At 47.0% G+C, this 20,526-nt stretch overlaps 1 protein-coding gene across 3 annotated transcripts in view; it reads right to left on the minus strand.

Moving 5' to 3' along the window:
• The window catches only part of LOC128880950 (ras-related protein Rab-37-like), a 79,380-nt gene that overhangs the window by 44,997 nt on the left and 13,857 nt on the right, over positions 1 to 20,526 (minus strand). For 2 of the 3 annotated variants that reach the window (XM_054131555.1, XM_054131546.1), the window contains 2 exons: positions 18,248 to 18,511; positions 7,492 to 7,602 (listed from right to left, as the gene is read on the minus strand). In XM_054131555.1, the coding sequence (XP_053987530.1) occupies positions 7,492 to 7,602; positions 18,248 to 18,508 (372 nt within the window). In that variant the 5' untranslated portion in view covers positions 18,509 to 18,511. Of the gene's footprint in view, positions 1 to 7,491; positions 7,603 to 18,247; positions 18,512 to 20,526 lie in introns of those variants that run through there. The other variant, XM_054131548.1, reaches the window with a different exon arrangement.

Genomic DNA, 20,526 nt, shown 5'->3' on the forward strand with positions numbered 1-20,526 from the left:
CGATCGAATTCGCCGGGACGGATCGCACCGACGACCGTGGATCATGTCCGCGACGATAAATTGGCGCGTTCGATCGAAGGAAAAGCTGATCGCACCCGATGGTAAAGCGCTACTCGAACGGAAATGTTTACGAAAAAGGAAGATGACTTTATCGATAATTTATTTGTTTCGCGCAATCGTAGTTGTTAACGAGCTGGCAGAAGCTCGTTTAGAATTTCTCGAGTGCGAGCGAATGCCTTCTTCGTCAATGCGAGCTTAAACTCGTTATCGTCTGTCTCATATCGGATCTCCCTTTCTGGGATTACCTTCTCTTGCAGGGAGAACACCGACGACGAGAGACTCTCAAAGGACTGAACGAATAATCGCGAAACGATCTTGCTTCTTCGGTTACTTCACCGAGTAATTATATTCATGTCGGAAAATATGATATTCGAGTAGACAAAGAATAGTCGAGACGAACTCCGTCGTTGAAAGGTGGTTAGAATCGTCGTACTCGGTTAGCTTGTATAACCATTTGACTGTGAATCTATTACAAACTTGTCGCTATAAAGAGGAATGTTTTCCAACGATGCGAACACGAATGCACAGCTCTGCGTCGTTGTCGACATTTTGTAACGGAGTTGATGTTGACTATGAAACACCGTGTTGTCCCCGTAACTTTTCAGCTTGTCGCATCAAATTGGGAATTGACGTTGCAGCTGACTTTGTCAGAGAATGAAATACCGATTGAACGAAAAGTCAATTTTGCGCTCGAAAATGTCCCGTTACAATGCCAGGAGCAGGGTCTACGACAACATCGCGTATCGCGTTTTCGCGATGCGAACAATAACGATCCGCGGAAATGGTGGATATCAGTTCAAAAGACCTGCGACGAACAGACTTTTTTAATCTCGATGTTTTACGTTCGGTGCCAGGGAGATTAGCTTCGGGCTAAAAACGGTAACCGAAATGGTATCGAAGACTCGAGTCGATAAATGAATATCGTCCCGCGCAAGAAACGGCGAGTATTCCGCGCCGAAAATGAAATGATAAATCGTTGCGCGACGGAATCGAGCGGAGGAATCCGTGGGTTCGTTAAAAATCGCGGCAAATTAAACGGGCTAACGCGATAAGATCGAATGTTGGGCGCAGGAGAAGAGGGTTGGCAATTTTTTGTCGCCGTTCCGGGTGGGAGACGGTGGACCGATGAAAGCAAATCGACATAAATATTGATAACCGGTGGCCAGGACGAGAAGGAAGCGGGACACCAGCGTGGAAGGAAGAGGAGAGAGAAAGGGAGTCCGAGTTCGTGACCAGAATAAAACAGCCAGGCCTCGTGCTTGTGCCGCGTGCAGGAGCAAAAAGGTCCGAAAGCGATTCGAGCAACACTCTGGTGCCGTCTCGAATCGGCCGCAGCCTTGCCGCAGAAACCGCACGTCGGCCACGATCATCGAACATCGCTGAAGAACTGCCAAGACTGCTCGGCTGGGCTAGGTACCCCCTGGAATTCGACGGAATACCCAAACGTAGTTCGCGAAATTCATGAACCGCCCGTGCCCGAGTTCGTCATCGTATCTTCCATTGCCTCGGAAAAAAATTTGGAGTACGCAAAGCATCCAAGTGGAAACACTATAACGCGAACGTTTATTACAACCAATAACGCTCTTCGCGTAATTACAGATTCATTACAACAGACCGCGGGGGCTCAACACGTTGTTTCATTTATTCATCGATCATAATTCGACCTTTGAATTATATAATATTCCACCCTCGTCCACCCGACACAAGCCAAACGCTTCTCTCGTCGAACAAAGGATCGCATTCGCAAATGCAGTTTAACGTCTTCTTGGTTCAAGGGAACCGCAAATGCACCTCGTGGTTAGGACCGATACAAACACGCCAAGAAACAGACGGGAGAAGCGCAGAAGGCGCACAGGAGTCGCCGATCCGATTTACCCTTTGTGCATTTTCTACAGGGTAAATGTTTGTCGAAGATGCGAGCGCCGCATCGCAACCCTCGTGCGCGCGTTCTCGAACCGAGAGTGCACGAATCGATGCAGACTCGCAGCAAGAAATATGTACCCTCCTTACCTTCGCGGCAGGTAATCCAATCTCGTGATTCGAGAACTGCAGGTGCGCTATCAGTCATCCGTGTAACCTCGGTTTAAACGCGCGTCGTTTTATGCGAAAGGAAAATATCTTGAGTTTTCGTTGCATAATGCGAGGTTTGTTTGATGGATGAAGACACCGCCGAGAGCAACTCGGAACGTGTACTCGGAATGAACCTTCGGCGTATCTGTGAACCTCGTACGTACGCATATTGCCGCTAAAATAATAGTTTTTTTCAGCGTGCCTGTAATGGAAGTTGTTCGTTCTTCCTGAAAACGTCAACATACCCTAACGCAATTTTTCAAAAATCTGCAATTCGAATCTCAGTGTCGGAGAAAGCGAAGGCAAGGAAATTGTCCTACATAAATGGCTTCCGTCATCGCCAACAAAGAACGACGAACGTCTCGGACGGAAATATCGATGATTAATGCGCCCGATTCGTAGATTAGAATCGATACTTTCTACCCAGGTAATTCGACGTCACGTTTGCTCGAATCTGTGTCAGCGATCTATCGTCCGAAACAACTTCATCGTCCGCCGTTTTTCTACCTGCCTTAAAATCGAACGAGATCCATCGCCGACGTGAATCGGAACAACTTCTCTCGCAATTCTTCGCACGCTGATGAAAACGCCCTAACGAATTTGCCTTCATTTATCAGGGATATTATCCCTTTCGAGATTTAATTTTCACGCCACGGAAGGCCAATGAATATTAAATTCTCCGCAGCACGGAGGGTTTAAAATTCCGCGTGAAATCGTGAGAATGTCGCGACGGGCGTTAATAACCGTTCCCAGATCCGATATAATTTCGCGCAAACAAGTGAGCTCGGTTAAAATGCAGAGGAAGCGGTCGAAAGTCGTACGCATCCACTAGGAGGGACCACGGACTCTGACTTTAACGAAGGTGCATTAAACCTAATTGACTGGCCGGATTGGCGACGTTCCAATTACCGTTGCCGCGATTCCTTGGATCCCATCTTCTTAAATCGGTCCAAGACAATCTGCTAGACGAACTTCGGCGTCCTTTTGACCAACTTGGCTCTCGGACCACCTGGACTGCTCCGGAATTGCGCTCGGAAAAATTTACTTGGAACTCCTTTCGTTAGGTGTTTGCGATTCTCTTTGAAATTTCTTAGTTCGAAAAAGGGAGTTTAAATCATCCCGAGGCAATTCACTAGACAAGCTGCTACGATCCTTCGAATCCCCTCAATCTTCTAAGGGGCTTCCCCAACGTCCTGAAAAAGTTAGCTCCCGACTCTTCCTGAATTTGAATGATCGTAGCTTCCCGCGAAAGAGGTCGTTATGCAATCGTATGAATCGAATTTTCGCGATTCACCTTGGAATTTCGACACGTGGAAGAGGAAAGAAAGCAGAAGGGAGGTTAGCAGAGCGAAAGAAGAAGGAGAAGCTTTGAATCCGCCTCGTCACGCGGCTCAGCCCCACTTGGCACTGTCAGCCTGGCTGATTTATTGCTCTCTGCCCCTTTCTCCATCAACCCCTCGATGGACTGGTTGCTGGATCCCGCTCTCTCTGTCTCTAATGCTCGAAGATTGTTACCAGCCACTTTATCGCGAGCGTTCCGAACCATTTTTTTTTTTTTCATTCTTGCGTTCGACGTCGAAGGATTTGAAAGAACAAGGTATTACGCGAATTTTATTTTATCTTTCGAAATGGAAATAATTTCTTAACCACTTGCACTTCCATTCATTAAAACTTCGATTAAAGAAGCAAGTTTATAGAGCTGGTAGATCAAGCCAAGTTATCCTCCATTCTTTCGTCGGAATTCCTTATCTTTGAGTTCTTGCGCCGATCAATCACAAGATGGACCGCGTCCGACCCAATCGAAACTCTTAGACAATGTTGCTCCTTACGTCAAGTTCAATCGTCCCTCTTTCTTCGTTCATTTCGCTCACCAGGGAGATCATTACCCTTTTTTACCGTATTCACTTCACCCTTTTGCCACTAGCGATTGATCGAGGGTTTCGTTAATGGCTGAACACAGGTGCTACCCGAAATTACCGGATAATGGCCACTCTGCCAATCAACTTTTGCAATTTTGTAATTTGCGGCTCGTTCGAGCATGGCTCTTGGAACACGGATATCGAGGCCAGACGTTAATGCCACGGGCTCTTCATAAAGTACGTAGCTCATTGCAACTGCTGTCTCATGCTTGTCATTGGCGCAAAGGAAATACGCAACTCTGGCAAATATTTACAGAGTGAAATGTAGACCGGGGAGCATTCTTACGAATTTCTCATCTGTGTTTAAAAGCAAACGAAGAATCGACGTTTCGAAGGTTTTAACAAATAAGAAAAATCTTCTCATAATGAAACGAGAGGCCAATTAATTATTTTTACAAATCACTGATAGTCTCGTTCGAGGAACAGAGACGGCTTGTTTGCAGTTCGTTCGAGCGACAATCAACACTCGCTCTTGATTGAGCTTCGTTCTATTTAGAGTGTCGCATTTACACTCGGATACTCTTCGCTGGACGTCGAATCAGCGAGGACAGTAATACGCGTAATAGCCGCTCTACTATTTTTATACCAGGGCGATCGACCGATGTTCTTGCTCGAGCCAAGCAAACAAGAGAAGAGTTATGAAGTCGGTGTATTTGTATAAATAAAGCGCGGTTTCGTTGCAGAATCGCGCGATCGAAGCGTTCGAAAACGAATAAAGCGCTTGGGACCGTCGCGCGTCGCCATCGAGCAACAATATTTCATCGAGCGAGTATTTGAATTGTATATAGACGAAGAGGTCGATGTTGCCGCTCGTTCGAGATCGTAGTCACTTTATCGATTCTCGCGGTGTCCGTAAGCGCATTAGTCGAAGTGCACCTAAAGCACCGCAGCGCAAAGTTTGAATTGTAACTGTTACTCCGGGGGAGACGAGTGCATTTTGGAAATTGGAAATATTCCCTGGAAAGTTGAATGGAGCCGGGGAATAGAAGCGGTTGGAGCGAAAGTTTCTCCATTTCTGGAAAAATTTGCGTTTGAATTGGGAGAGTTGTCCGAGCGACCTTTCAGCAACTCGTACGTAAAAAGTATGTTATCGTAATTCGACGTTCGAGTGTTTATTCCAGAATCCATCGACCGCTCCTTAATTAACGAACTACGTTTACTCGATGATATTTATTCGTCGAGATGAAATGTAAATATTCACATTTGAAACTTCCAAAATGATTTTCAAAACGTGCGATATTAATATCGATATAAGCTACGACACCGTTGATAATTTCCTATCGTGAAACGTGCTTATAATCAGCTCGTGTGTACCTTTGGATCAAATCATCCGAGGTAAACAGATTTCAATAGGTCCGCTAACATCGTAAATGATCAAGGTGATCGAGTTACACGGTTCACTCCGTACGCCAAAGCCTGGCTCAAAACCTAACAGAGGCGTACTGAATTGAATAGTTGCGGAACGGCTTTCACCGAATTCGCGATTCACGAGTACGGCAGGTGCGATTCCATCCATTGTCCTCCGGGTTCGCGCCTCGTCTGGATTCGCGAAGGATCCGCTTCCTCGATCCGCTTCCTCGATTCCCAGGTTCCCGTTATTGTACCTCTTCGCATATTTTTACTCTAAAATCTGTTTTAAATTAATTCCATTTTCACGTCTCCGAACGCGCGATTTGGACACGGCAAAAGAATTGATAAGCGCATTGCGTTTTCTCGGACAAAATAATGGTTTTACGTTTCCTCGCGGGAGATTTCCGATAACGGGACGAAAGTTTCGCGGGAAAGCCGCGGCGGGACACGGCCATCACGAGATAGACACGTGTTACAGGAGAAATCTGCGACCGAGCGGTCGCTTGATAGAGCAATTTCAACTTTCTCGACGATACGGTACACTGTTGCCTGGATAGCTGTCTATCTCCCGCGACTGGAAAGTGCGGTATCGTAACGCTGCTCAGGGATCAACGGAATACTAATCTCTGCGCGGAGTTTACATTAATTTAAAGTTAAACGTAAAAAGGAATCTATTCGTTGCTCGTCCATAGCGTTATATCGTTCGCCAGCGAGCAAATTTTGCCTTCATTGCAATTACAGCATAGCGATACAAACGACGTACCAAGCAGGATATTACAAAACAATAGCAAATTGTACCTGTACCGCTTCATTCGACGATCCCGATGCTTTGGCAGATAGCAAACAGTTTATTGCAATCACGGTACCGAGTAATATTCAATAGAATGTATGTAACGAGGGCAGGTATCATCGCAAATTGCAATCGAATGCTGCTTGCGGTAAATGTATCGTGGCTTCGTTCCGCGCGTACATAGTTATGAATAAACAATAGGTGCTCTCGCGATGGAAAATTATAGCCGAAGCGCATCGTTACGAATCTCGTTAATTTCGAATATTTTCGAACCGTCCAACGATATATTTGAAAACGAAAATAGAGTATTTCTTCTTTCTATATTGATTACCAATGGGAAGTTTCAATAGAACTGTTCGCGCGTTATTTTCAGAGGTCGGAACGGACGAAAAGCCACGACCAGGATAATCGCCTCGCGTTTCGTTTATTTTACAACGGGACACTCGTGAAATCCGAAATTTATCTTCGACGCGAAATCGCGCGCAACAAAGTGAAGCTGACGTCGAACGACTTTGACGGAAAAGCGACGAACGGACGACCATAAATTTCGCGACGCGTGTAAATACCCGTGGAGGCCGGGTGTAAAAGCATCGCGCGGCTGTTGGCCTCATGCATAAATGCATTGCTCACATTGGCAGACGCTGATACAAGCAGTCGTCGCTCTTCTAGCTCGCCAACGACCTGTTGTTGTCATCGCTGCTGAGAGGACCAATTACGATCACTTAACTCTTTGGGGCACAGCTGACTCGATAACCTGTTCGTTGGAACCTTTTTCCCCGCGTGATGGGTTAATCGGTATCCCATTTCAAACTTTCGAGTTGGAGCGCGTCAATATACTTCATCGAAGTCTAATTACATGTGAAACGTACTTGTAATCTCGTCAAAGATGAAGCTATTTACGCATCAAAGTCGGTTATTACAACGTCAGGAGTTCCCTTCTTCCTTTTTCGCGACGGTTCAATTTTCATATCGTTAGCGTGACTTACTCTATTCGCGAGCCGAGTCGAACAACGTGGTTTATACCAACGAATAGCTCGGTTCCGTGCCCCAAAGATCGAAATCCAGTTCTGCGAGAGCATTTTAGGAAACCACGGGACAAAGTACACGAAATATAGGAAATCGCTCTCACTCTGTGTTTTGCTATGCATTTCGCTTTGGGACATTCATCCAACCGAAAATAACATAAGCGGACGGTTTGCTGAGATCTTTATTGCAGTCAGTAGTATCGCGTCGAACGTTCCTGTAGTTTCCAGCTTTCGTCCAAACAAATAAATAAATATTGAACTTTGGTCTTGTACGTACCGTGAATCCGATGCCAACGGTGGCTGCGAAGTTTCCGGGTTGAAAGCTCCCTGTATCGAACTGAACCAACAGAGAGGTCTTGCCAACTCCGCTGTCGCCGAGTAGGATTGTCTGCAAATAAAAGGCACTGTTAGTTCTCGATACGGGACGAGCCCATCGAGCTCTTATTGAACCAAAGCCAATCGCGGTCGACTACCGCCTCGTTGAAACCGTTTGCTCAAACGCGGTGATGAAATCTCTTAAATAGGAATCTTTGGTGACCGATGCATCCCAATTCGCTGGGATAAAGGTCAGAAACATACGATCAAGATCGAGATCGTAGAAATCTCGTCTCGTCTCGTCTCGTGCGCATCACTAGATATTACATAACGTGCTTCGCGGCTTCCGACGCGTCAGGTGTCTCCCAACGGTTCGTAGGGAAAAATAGCGAAAGTTATTATCGCCGCGGTTATAATTCATCTTCTTGAGGAACCAGGCGATAATGGCGCCCATTCGCCGAGTTCCTTTCACGTCGCGACGCCTACAATCGGCTGCGCAACAGCCCTGTAACTGTGTATAGGCGTATACCTGTAGCGAAGCAGGTGCCACGGTGGCTCGTAATGCAATAATCTTCCGCGTGGCCAGGTCAAACGATTATTACCGGCTACAGGTGTTAGTATCGGCAAAGGAGAGCCCCGGCAACAAAGTTGACTGCCGACCGCAGCCTTTATGGGACCACACAGCGCGATACTTAACGGACGAAATCGAAGTGCGCAGTTTTGGAAGCGGCCAAAGGAACAACGGAAGATGGCGAATCAACCGGAAGCAGGATTCTTCGGAATGCAGCTGACTAGTGGGTTAAATTTTAATTTCATACTTGGCAAGTTGGGAATAGCTAGTTGCATCCCAGCTTAATCGATCAAAGACTCGGTCGACTTGATGGATCGAGGAGCCCGGACATTCACCACGCGTTGAAGAACTCTTATATTTCATTATTGATGACTCTCTTTGCTCGAGAGCGTCGCGTAATTAAAGTCGACAAGTAAGAAGAGGTTCGACGAAGCCTTCTCGCATCGCGGCAACGTCCAAAGAGTGGAAGTTAAATATTTTCAAAGATCAAGCGTGGAGAAACACCGTGAAAGTGTTATCCCACTGTTTGGGTAAAGAATGGAGACGTCGATATCGCGGCAGAGTCTGGCAAGTGTAGATTGGCTATTTTCAAAATGGAAGGAAGAGAACAGTTCTGGTCCGCGGAAATGTTATCTTTCTAGTCGGGTAGAAGGTGAAGCCTCTCTTTCGACGAAGTTTAACGAGTGCAAATTGCTCCTTTCAACCCTGGACCTGAGAAAACGACACTGATAGGCAAAACCAGTCAAGTTGGCAAGTACTACCTCCGCTACCAGCTTGATCCATCAAAGACCCAATCGACTAGATGGATCGAGGACCTGTTTCCTGCCGTGGAGGATCGAAAGGTGACCAAATTACACGTTGGAGAACAAGTCCCAGCTGCCTGTTTGTATCGCGCGTCGCGTATCCCGCGGCTGATGCAGGTGAAGGCAGTAATGTAACAATTTGGCCCGTGCCGCGGGTCAAACGACGAGTTCCGTTCCAGGCGTCGAGGCGATTGCGCGATGCGTTTCGAAAGAGAAAGGCCAGGGAATTTCGAGCCTGTCCACCGATGGATGGAAATCTGTGAAACGCGGCGGTAAAAGTCATCGGCTGATTCTCTTACCTTTACGAGCCGCTTGTTTATGGGCGAAATTGGGCATAAGTAATAATTTCGCGTCTGGTCGCTTCCGTTGTGCCTTTTTGCCCCGTCACTTTTTCTTTGTGCGCAGAGAACGGAGAACGCGAGGGGACCGAATTGGATTAGGGTCGTTTTCGATTCGTGGGGTCCGCGTTCGGATAGTTGCGGTCAGGTTTATTGGCGACCATTTTAGTAGGGGTTATTCTCCACTTTGAAAGAGTCCTTTTTTTGATGTTAGCGAAAGAAGCGATTATTGTTTCGATTGTGTTCCCTTAGCTCGTCAGATGTCAGAAGTTCAGCGAGGACATTCAATTCGTATAGTCTTTTAACCCTTTCAGCCTGATGTCCACAACCGAGGACACAACATTTTTTTATTGTGAATGTCCTTATTTGTGCACACGAAACAAGATCAGTTTTCCTCGAAAGCTACACTATTAGAATTTTTTTTAAACTTTTTCCACACTAATTTTAGTTGAAGTGTGAAAAACAATAATTAAGGTCTAAAAGGGTCGATACAGAGTATTATTTTCTTTTACATTGCGAGAATAAAAATGAGATGGATTCAACGTAGAAAGAAGTATCCGCGAATCCACATGGATCCTAGTCGATCGAACGTAGCAGCTCTTTTCCATCGTAGCGGCATCTCGAAAACGATTGTCCTTCGTTCGACGAACAAATGACGCTCGTTCCTCCTCGACGGAGAAAAAGCTCGCGATTAGAAGGGACAGGAGGAACCATAAAGCGAAACGGTGGCTTTGTGACCCTCGCAAAAGGCGCGATCGCTCTTTCGCGCGAATCAGGCCATCGAAACTTGGTCGAGTTCTTTTTTCGTTCACGGAGTATTGGTTTCCCCGCATGAACGACTATGATCGACATCGATCAAATGATTCTCTCCGGAAATTTCGGCCTGGCTGATCGTCTGAAGCTGGCAATCGAAGAAAGGGCTCGATCCTTGCCGTTAGCTCTGTTCTCGACTCGAAGAACTCGAAACTTGCGTTCGGTCGATTAACGAGTTAAATGGCGTAGGGAATCCAGTCGAAAGGATCAAAGTATAAATAGGTTAATTAAATCCCCTCAAGATTCTCGTCAGGCGGATCGAAGATTATCGAGTAATCTAGATCCTTCGACTTCCGATTGAACTGTCTTTCAATCGAGTACCGTTTGACTAGCGTGTGCTCGCCAATCTCCGATTAATCTCACGAGTGCTCGCGGTTGTCACTTTTCCACGGCTTATGAATCACTTCAACGACGCAGACAGGGATGTTAGCCACGGTGCCCGTGACGCCAGATTACAAGCGACGATCGACGTTTCGAGGCTCAAATTAAAGGCCGATCGAATCCGTGATGTCCAATTATGCTAAGCGCTGAACCTTCGACTAATGGCCTCGCCTTCCCGTCGATCGGCACGAGAAACAATTAGCGTCGATTAACCCTTTTCGCTCCGGCGACGTTTAGTCGAAAAATCGCTGCATACGTACCGTTAATATTCAAAGGTAACAGCAGAACCAGATACACATGACACCGATGGCATTAAATCTTCCAAAAAATCCACGGTGCGATTTTCGTCGATCCTGATGACGTTACAAAAATAAATACCACGATAAATTAAACATTATTCGGACTATTGGAGGCTACATAATCGAACAATCTTGGTAGAAATTTTCAAGAATGTTTGTCCGGCAGTCATCGTGTTAAATTTTTATCCGGATAAGGATCTCGGCCACCTCTGTAAGGGACGCTCGGCATCGCGAGGGTGAACAAAGGTGCTGCCGGAAAGAGGGAACCGCAGCGTTAGAGAGGGAGGGCGAGCGAAACTGCGAGGGACAGAGTCTGAGGGTGAAGGAGAGGAAGAGAAGGGAGGGCAGTGAATTAAGTTTCTCCGCCCCTGAGGCCGACGCATTCGCCGATACCCGTCACGACCACCCCCTGGGGGTCCTGCGAATCTTTCAATGGAAATTCTGCGTGAAGGGGATGCCGCCTCGAGGCCCACCGATAGAAATTCCGCGTTAGAGATTGCTGATTCTCGAACAGGGTTGATTCGGTTCGTGAGGTGCATCCCTCGCGATGCCCGCGGTTGTCTCTCGCCCCTCTTCGTGATTTTAATTAGTGGAGCCGCGTAGGATCGCAGAATAAAAAAAAAGACGGGTGAGAAGAGAGGAGGATAATCGTTCGTTTCCTGGTCTTATTGTCGCGGTGAAAAAATCGATCTAGTTCTACATAACTTGGACACTATAACGCGTACACGCGTAACGAATGTTTGTCACCGTCGTTTCACGGTGTCGAGTAGACGACTGCAACGGATGTAGGAGCCAAACACGATCGTCTACGCTATAATACCGCGATCATAAAGTCGTTGTACCGTGAAGACGAGCCGTAAAGATCGAGGAACGAGATTCGCAAAAACCGTGAACAGTTTCGAGTGGAAAAGACAGTCGTAAAGGGTTCGCGTAAGACTTACTTCGGAAGGAGAAGCAAAAATACAGGAAGCACAGTTTGAAAAATGATGAGACGCTCTTGTACGGGCGAAAGTTAGTCATCGCGCGATAACGCGACATCCCAGCGTAAAGAAATCGAGGAAACCGGATGTAGTAAGTAGCGATGCAGAAGTGATAGTTAATAAACAAGGAACGCGGCGCAGGCGTGCAAGAGTTCGGCTCGAAAGTTGGCGCGTTAGGACGCGGAGTCGAAAGTCGTCGTAAAATTTACGGCTGTTCGAGGCCATGCAAAGGAACGCGCAGGACGTTTCGACGTGACAATGCCGGACGTGCACTTATACGGGCTGCATTATAATTTGCATTGTGCGCCGGCCGACGCGACTGCGCCATGTGCGTGCACGCGCGTTCGAAAACGCACGAAATATCGCGTTACACGCGCCTCTGCGAGGGCACACGGCTTACCTGGGTATGCGTCGAATTCGGAACATGTGCAACAAGAAGAGAGCAGCGTCTGAGAGAGGGGGTTGTCGCGCGCTGTTCAGTGACTCTCAATGCACGGGGTGCACGACACGCGATACCCTGACAAAGAAGAGTCGCGCACGAAATTGACACCATCGTAATTGCAGCCCGAGAGACAGGAAACCACGTGTCCTAGTATTGTATCGAGTTCAGGACTGCAATGCAGTGAAAATGGAAATGACGCCTACGACGTTCGGTGGAATTTAGTTACATCTGTGATTAATTAAATAACAGAGGGGTAAAGTTCTCCTTTTCCCGTAAATCCTCTACACGATAACAGTGCTGCCGAGTGGAACAATTTTCAAAAAGTTTCGGTCGCGAACCCTTTAGACCCGGGCGTCGCGTCGCTAGAAAAAGGGTGCTAACGACGTGTCTTCGAATCCCGTCACCGTGGAAAACGACGCCGAACTCGTTCGTTCGCGTCGACGAGACTCGCTGGATGCATTTCCATGTGCAACGACGCTTAGATGCGCCGATGCACGCGCGTGCAATACGGCTTTTCTTGCTGGCGGCGTCCAATAGCGCGGCAAGGTCGTGCGCATTCGTATGCTAATCGCTTCGGAACGAGAGAAGCAGAGGGAGAGGGCCACTTGGAACGATACCGGAGACCACCGACCGATAAACGCGAACGAGGATAACAAGATTCTGGAAAAACGCTCGCGTTTGCGCTAAATATAGCCGCTTAATTGGCTTTAATTACGAACGTTCGCCGCGCCAGGACGCGTGACTCGAGCACGGAATTTTTTTAATTTGAAAGTAGAAAGCGATTCGATTCCGGCCATCCAGGGGGTGAGAGACACCTGGGGGTCCTCCGACGGCGATAACGAGGAACAAAGTCGCGGGAAGGTGACGATAAGAAACAAAGACGTACCGATTAACTTTTATGACCCTGAGGCTATGCATTTTTCGATTACAAAAGGATCGATGCAGTCCGAATATGGAATTCGGTCGAAATGGGAGAACGGGACTTCGGTAACTCGGTAACAAAGTTTGAACTCGAGGATGGCAAGAAATGAGAACAGTACAAAATTGTACTCTGTCCAGTAATTCGCTTGCCGCGATCGTATCGAAAATCTAGGTAGAAAGTGCGCGAAAAGGGAGACCCTGGCTGATCGAACGTTCGCGGAATACATTACTCAAAAACTCAATTACGAGCCAACAATAAGAAGGAACCCCTCGACCGCCCTTTTTCCCCCCCTGCGATAGTCGAATGAAATTATTAACCGACCGTCGCGTTTCTTCGGCCATTACCAGGGCAAACTAACTTTGGTGGAGTCCGTTCGTTCGGAATTGCAAATTCCCTGCCGTTCGTTATGTATTATGGATCCGATGGCTCTGGTTGGGCAGTTTGATTCGCGAATGAAATTTAATTAATTCACTCCTGGCTGGCAAAAATCGACCCGAACGGCTCGGAACAATAGACGCGAGTAGAGGCAATCTCAGCCACGTGATTCGCGTGGCTTGCTTCGAACGAATGCGTTAAGCCGGAATTATAGATTATTTTTGTCGGAGAGAAAATATCGCGTGCATCTTATGACGGATAGGCTCGAAGCAGCGGTTCCATTCTTCTTCTTCTCCTTCTTCATCTTGTTCTTTATCGTCAAACCCAGCCGAGCGTTTATCAATTTACAATTCCCAGTTCGGGGAGTCGTTGCCTGGAATAGCAATCGGTCACGCACGCGAAAAACGCGGCTTGAATCCTCCATTCGTGCTCGACCAGTCGCCCGTACGGATTCACGATAAAAGGAGAGTCAACCTTTCGATCGAGCAACGCCAGGTGAAACGCGGTTGCAAAAAGGCCTCCGTAGATAGGGACGGTTGCCATTTTTAGGGACATCGTCGGCATTCGGGCTCGAATGCTACTTTGCCACTCAACCTCGTGCGAAAGGTTCTTCGGCGACAAGGTTACAATCTTTTTATACCTCGTGGCACTCGTTTAAACCACCACGAGGAGCGTCGTTTACTCGGTACATCTTCGAAAAACTGGTGTCTCACGTTCATCGTTTAATTGCGCTTCGGTCGCGTTTCTCGCCTTCCTCCATTACCACGAGGCCGCTAACTCAATTTGTATGCGACTGCGCGAGCCCGCCAAATGCACGGCCGACTTGAGGTCAGCGCAGTTTCTAGCCGAGTTCCACGCTTCGAGCTCCCAGGAAAAAATCCTCTCGATCCGATTCCTCCGGTCTCTTCGCGTGATTGGAGAATAAGCCCGGTAGTTGCCTATAATTTAATAATTATGCGGCGATTACACCCGACGTAGGTGATTTCAACGTTCAATTACAGCGAGAACGAGACCACTTTTTATGGCGATAAAGAAAACGGAGTACTAGATAATGATAGAGAAAGAGAGACGTTCTCGTTGCTTGACGTCCGAATAAAAAGTATTGATAAATGTTTCAGGCTCGTAACGAGGAGTGACTCGTATCTTAACACGTTGAAATCTTAACACGTCACACTGCTTCACATGGAAATGTTTACGGAACTAAAATTTCGTCTCGAGACAATTAGAAACTATACGATCTAACATTTGTGGTGTTATTTATTTTTGAATCTTCGTCAAAATTTACGAATTCTATCCAGATTTTCTTTTATTGATACTTCGTTCTTCGAATTATTTATTGAAGTTTCTCGGTGAAGAGCTCCGTCACCTATATGTGGGTGACGTGGCGTTCAACGCGTTAAAGAAATGTAGACTGCAGAAGGGAAGGGTGTTTTAAGAACCGCTGCTCTGAATGCGCTCCTAGACGGAGGCTCGTTATAGGTGAATAGCGAGTATTTTTAACCTCTGTCTCGCAATGTTTCGTACGAGATCGTTCCGTTGGACGTCAGGACGCGTCGTGCATGGAGGAACAGCTTAATCATATCCCGATGCCGGCACCATCCGGCTTACGCATTGTGGCACAGCCAATTGTGCCCTTAATCCGCCTACGTAGCCTCGCTTCCACGGCTACAACAGCGGATTCCGTGGCGCCGCTCGAGGCCTGTCAAGCAGCTCATTGATCGGACCTAGTGTACCGCGAGCACTTGGAATAATATATTCGCTCGTAACACGATCGGCGAGGATGATCTATCGGGATCGAGGCGGAGAGCAGCTGGCGTATATGGTAATTGCACTGGACCAGAGTCTGGAGTGGCTCGCTAGTGGACAGGTTTCGGAGGAAACGTAAAATTACCATCATTAGAGCCAGTACGAACAGAATGTAGTCCGCGAGGACAGATCCTATCGGTTTCAAGCGCTATCGGCAGAGAAAGGTGACGGGCAGAAACGGCAGGTTAATTGTTTTATGTATTTATCCCGATAGCCTACGAAAAGTGCTTTAACCCTTTGCACTCGAAGACTTCTTTCTGGTATCAGGAACAATCGTTTGTTCTCGATTTTTTGGTAATCACTCCGCTGTTTCCCAGCATCCTAGAATCCGTCAGATATCCGATTACTCCGATATCGCGACTCCTAGTAATTTAATCCAGGCCAAGCAGAGGATGGTCGAGGTTTTACGATCCGCCGGAAACGATTTTCCGATTTGCCTTCGAACCGCAGGGCGTCTGCTGTTTTATGATTGAAGCCAAAGCGGTCACTGCCTCCTTCAAGGATCTCGTCTTAACGCGATATCGTCCCGCGGTCGGATTGTTCCTCGAGGATCGTTAGTCAGGGTTCATTCGACGCTGATTCTTGCACGCTTTCGCGTCGAACTGGTTTCGCGTTTCGAACGAAACCTGCGTTTATCGGCTCGATCGCCAGGCGTTCTCGATCCCCGTGTCGATAAAGGTTCGATCTAGGGCTACGACCAACGGGTTTCCTCGTCGATTGAATTTTTGAATTCTTACGAATTTCTTATTGCTCCTCTCGTAATCGCGTTGGTCGATGCACTTCGAAAGCGCGGCCTGCGTCTCGTCGATGATCACGATGGACGATCGAGCATTCGTCGAGGTACCGTTTCGTTGTATACATTGTAATTGAGCCTTTCGCAGCACAAACAAAAAAGTTGAGAAATGCGATCAAAATAAACTCTAAAATAAATTATTTATTATTCGATAGGCAAACAAATTTCGCTGTTCAATGGTGTTAATCTTTATCATTCGGAAGAGTTATAAATATAAAAAGTTGACTACACCAAGCGATTTGTAAAGTGAACGACTCAATTATTAAAACCCGTATGTATTTTAATTCGCGCATACGTTGCAGCTATTATTAAAATTCACGTGTACGTTTTAATTACTGCAATTCCCCTTGCGTACGGTGATTTTTTAATCGAATCACATTCATCGGACCGTAAATAGCCCGAGGCACGCGAGGAAACTGTTTTTCGATCGAAAAAGAAAAGAATTCTCATGGAGCGAGGAGGTAAAGCGCGGAGTTGTTCGCCTCCACGCGCCTCCCTTCTTGCCGAAAGATTTGCAACAGTGGGGCCGGTTGCAGCACCGAGGTCTTCAATTATCCCTTATAGGAGTGAGTACTCGCTTGAAGAAAATGCGAGGCAAGAACCGGCTCGGGACCGTAGACCCCCTACCGGTTTTACTTCGCCCTCCCGATCAGTAGAGCGGTCCAGTCCTTCCCTCGAATCAGCTTAAGGATCCCCTCGTTAATTGCCGTGACATACGAAGAATGCTTTCGCAGATCATACGGGCCCGACAGCGATCCGTATCGACGCGATTCGCTTAGCTATCCGACCCGATTGTCCTGTTATTCGTCTCCCATTATCTAATCTCGATTTGCATAAATAACGCTCTCTCCGACCGAGTAATTCTTGGTGCGGAGATCCTAGGTATAACAGGCGGAATAATTTTCCAATAATAGCAACGCGTGTTTAAACAGCAGGAGCTACGAAGCTTGGTCCGATTCGAAAGCTCGCAAATTGGAGTAAAGTATAGGTCTGTCCCTCGCTCCTATTTACGAGGTTTCCGAGGATTTCGAATGTACAGGCGGAATAGTTCTTTAATAATAGCGACGCGTATTTAAACAGCGAGAGTCGGGAACTTTGGTGCGCGCACCCATTCTCTGCTCCGATTTTTTAGCCTTCGGGGGAATTTTAGACGCAGAGAGGGAGAGAGCTGAAGAGTCGAAGGAAGACTTCTCCTCGCGGCGACAGAAATAATAGAAAAGAAGGCCCGTGACAAGGACACGGGGGTAATAAGGGAAAAGGTTATAAGAGAAAAGCCATAAAGGGAAGGAAGCGGGGAGAAAATAAACCTGCGGCAAGAGGGAAGGGTGTAAGAGTAAAAGGAAGAAACAGTCGGTGGATGGAACGAGGAGTCGAAGAAGAGAGGATCGGTAAGAAGACGCTGAAGAAAAAGGAAGAACGGGGGCCCCGTTCGACGGAGAGGAACGAGATGAATCGACGGTGGAAGAGGGAGAAGGCGACCAAGGGGGACCCCAGAAGAAAAGGAAGAAGGCGAAGGAAGGACGTAGGAATCGTCTTGGGGGCCGTACCACGGGTATAGTATGGACCTCGACATTCTCGATCATTATTCCGCTGGCTTGCCACGGGGAGGACAGCCTGACCTTGGCGGGGAAGGCATGACCGACCTTGTTGGTCCTACATCCACGGAACACTGTGTCCCATTCGTCATGCAAATGAGCTGGTAATGAATATCAAACGACGTTCTTGCGGGGAATATTTTCCGCGGGCAGATACATGCCGGGAATACTCGGAATATCTCGCGATACCTTCCCAAGGATGCCTTTCAGAGCCGACGTGGATCCATTGGAGGACGAAGTGACTCGCGAACGTCAGGTAGTCGTGATTGCGCGAAGTAACCTCAAATGAAGATTGTTTAGCTGAAGTTATTTCACAGGAATGCGTGGCCGTGTCTAGCTACCAACCAGAGATCTATCCGTTTAGGATACGTGTCCCAGAGACGTCAGTTTCGATTCAAGGATCCCCTACCCAACCAATGCGATTTACTAGCATTAGGATTCCACACAGCGTCGCCAAGGCTGCAAACACCACCGCGGAAATCCCATTTTTGTAAATTTATTTTCTCGACGGCGGCGTACAACGTCTCCTTCGACGGAACCGAATTCTATGCAAAGAATTATTTGCATTCTTCGACGTCGCGTTCGCCGAGGAAGACTCACCTTGCGCGCGGAGCCATAATCCAGCTCCTTGGTCCTATTCGAGTCGCTGGCGACGTTGTAAACCCTCGACGTGGTCGAGGAGTAGCCGTAATTTTCGGCGAACACTTCCGCTGGTGGTTTGTAGTCCCGATATCCTGTTGGAGACGGAGTTGTGGTCAGTGGCTGGTCCGTGGTTCCGGGCGTCAGGCCACCGGACATCGCGTTGGAGGCGTCGTCGTCCACTTCGAACACGTCGTCGCTCATGTTGTCGTCGCCGGTCATTACCTAAGAATGAAACATCTATTTAATCGTAGCGAATACTGTACAAAGTACGGCAAGGTTGGTCCAGATGGAAGGACACAGAAAGACAAACTTAACAAATTTTACTCGACACTTTCCGTGCTAGACATTATCGTGAAAGTAATTGCGGAGTTAAAATTTTGTTCTTATACGATTGGAAACTACATAATCCAACATTTGCGTTAGTATTTCATTTTACGACCCGATCAAAATCGTAGACTCGCTTTCTGTAACACCAGAACTTTAGAATGAATATTAATTCCTTCCAGCCACGAATCGATCAACTTCGCTTTTCGAAAAATCTGAAATTTAAGTGTCAAAGTACTTGGTATAGTCACAACTTTTTACATTTATAATAACTTTCCTGAATAATAAAGATTAACGTCATTAAACGATAAACGTTATTACATCGCATTATTATTATTCGTACATTATTTCATTGCATTTCCCAACTTTTTCTTTTACAGAGTTAGTCGATTTGGCGCAATGTTAGTTCTCATTTCGTTTTAAATTCCGTGGTTTTTCTAATGTTTCAAGGATATCTTTCACCTAAATTTCGCCAGGAGCGAAAAAATTGCTCTTGTATCGTAAGAGTCCCCATCGGCGGGTCTCGCGTCCGGTTAATATTTTATTATAATCCGAAGGCCTCCGGCGGCGGGGGGAATCGCGGACGGTGAAGAAATGCACGAGGTGTATACCAGGCCGCGATAATTCTCTGCAAAACGAGGTCCCGCTGTCGCATTATCAAAGCTACCGAGAAAACCAGTTCGCAGAAGCACGCTCGTCCGGTCGCAAACAAACGCTGAAATAACTGTCCTTCGATAGGCCGACATCTCCATCGGTACGGCCCGTCGTAACGCCACGGCCTTGTAGCACTTAAAGCCAATTAGCAAGACCTTCTGTCCGCAACGATTTTGATTTCAACTTCGACTTCGACGCGTCACTCATCTATCCTGGACTCTTTAATCGAGTAGACGATAGGATTCGTCGGAGGGCGAACCTGGGTGCATTGGTTCCAACTGATTCGAGTAGGCAAGCAAGCATATCCACCGAACGAAGTCAAGAGTAACTGTATGTGAACCGCGATGTTGTAATCATCACGCGGTAAGATGTAATTAAGTAATAGCTGCAGATTGAACTATCACACAGGAAGCTTTACCTAGCCGTGTAAAATCTTCTCGCCGCTCCGAGTATTCATTCGATAATCATTAAGGTATAGGTACCGAGGTGCAATTAAATGATTAATGGGAGCACTCATCCTAACTATTCCGTCGTATGCTTCGCAGATGTTGAATCCTCCCATAACTCAAAGTGGCAACATCTATCCATCACTCGTTAGTCATTATGCCGTAGTGAGATTCAATTAAGTAATTGATGCCAAGACTCAGTCTAATTGTTGCGTGGCATGCTTCGTTGAGGTTGAATCTTCTTACGATTCAAAGTGCCCAACCCCTTATTCACCGGTGGTTATTAGAGTGCACCAAGATACAATTAAGTGCTTACAGCAAATACTCAACCTAACTATTACATAATATGGTTCGCTTAGGTAAAGTCCTCTTAGGACTGAGAATGTTAACTACTACTCATCAGTCTATGCTTATTACTGTACACCGAGATGCAATTAAGCGATCGTTGCAAAGACTCGGTTCGACTAATTGCACGGTATAACTGCACCCGAGTGAAATCCTCCTCCGACTCGAACCGCACCCGTCAGGGTGGGAAAAAAATGAAATTAGATAATCGATGTTTGCGCGACGTTTACCGAGTAGCATTCATGGGACTGCCGGAGCCATTGTAATTTTCCATCTTTCGTGGTTCGTAATTCTCAGAATCTCCCTCGCTGCTCGGTTTTCTATTTGCAGCTGAATAGATGTAGATCTAAACTGTTTGTCTCCGAAGAAGACGTAGGAAGGAAGCAGACATCGTTCTGAAACATTCATACGCGACTCGGAAAGATCCAAGACTCGGCGTGAAAGAGAGATTACATCGGATTTCTTCGG

The sequence above is a fragment of the Hylaeus volcanicus genome, chromosome 8, assembly GCF_026283585.1.
Source record: "Hylaeus volcanicus isolate JK05 chromosome 8, UHH_iyHylVolc1.0_haploid, whole genome shotgun sequence".
Taxonomy (NCBI): Eukaryota; Metazoa; Arthropoda; class Insecta; order Hymenoptera; family Colletidae; genus Hylaeus; species Hylaeus volcanicus.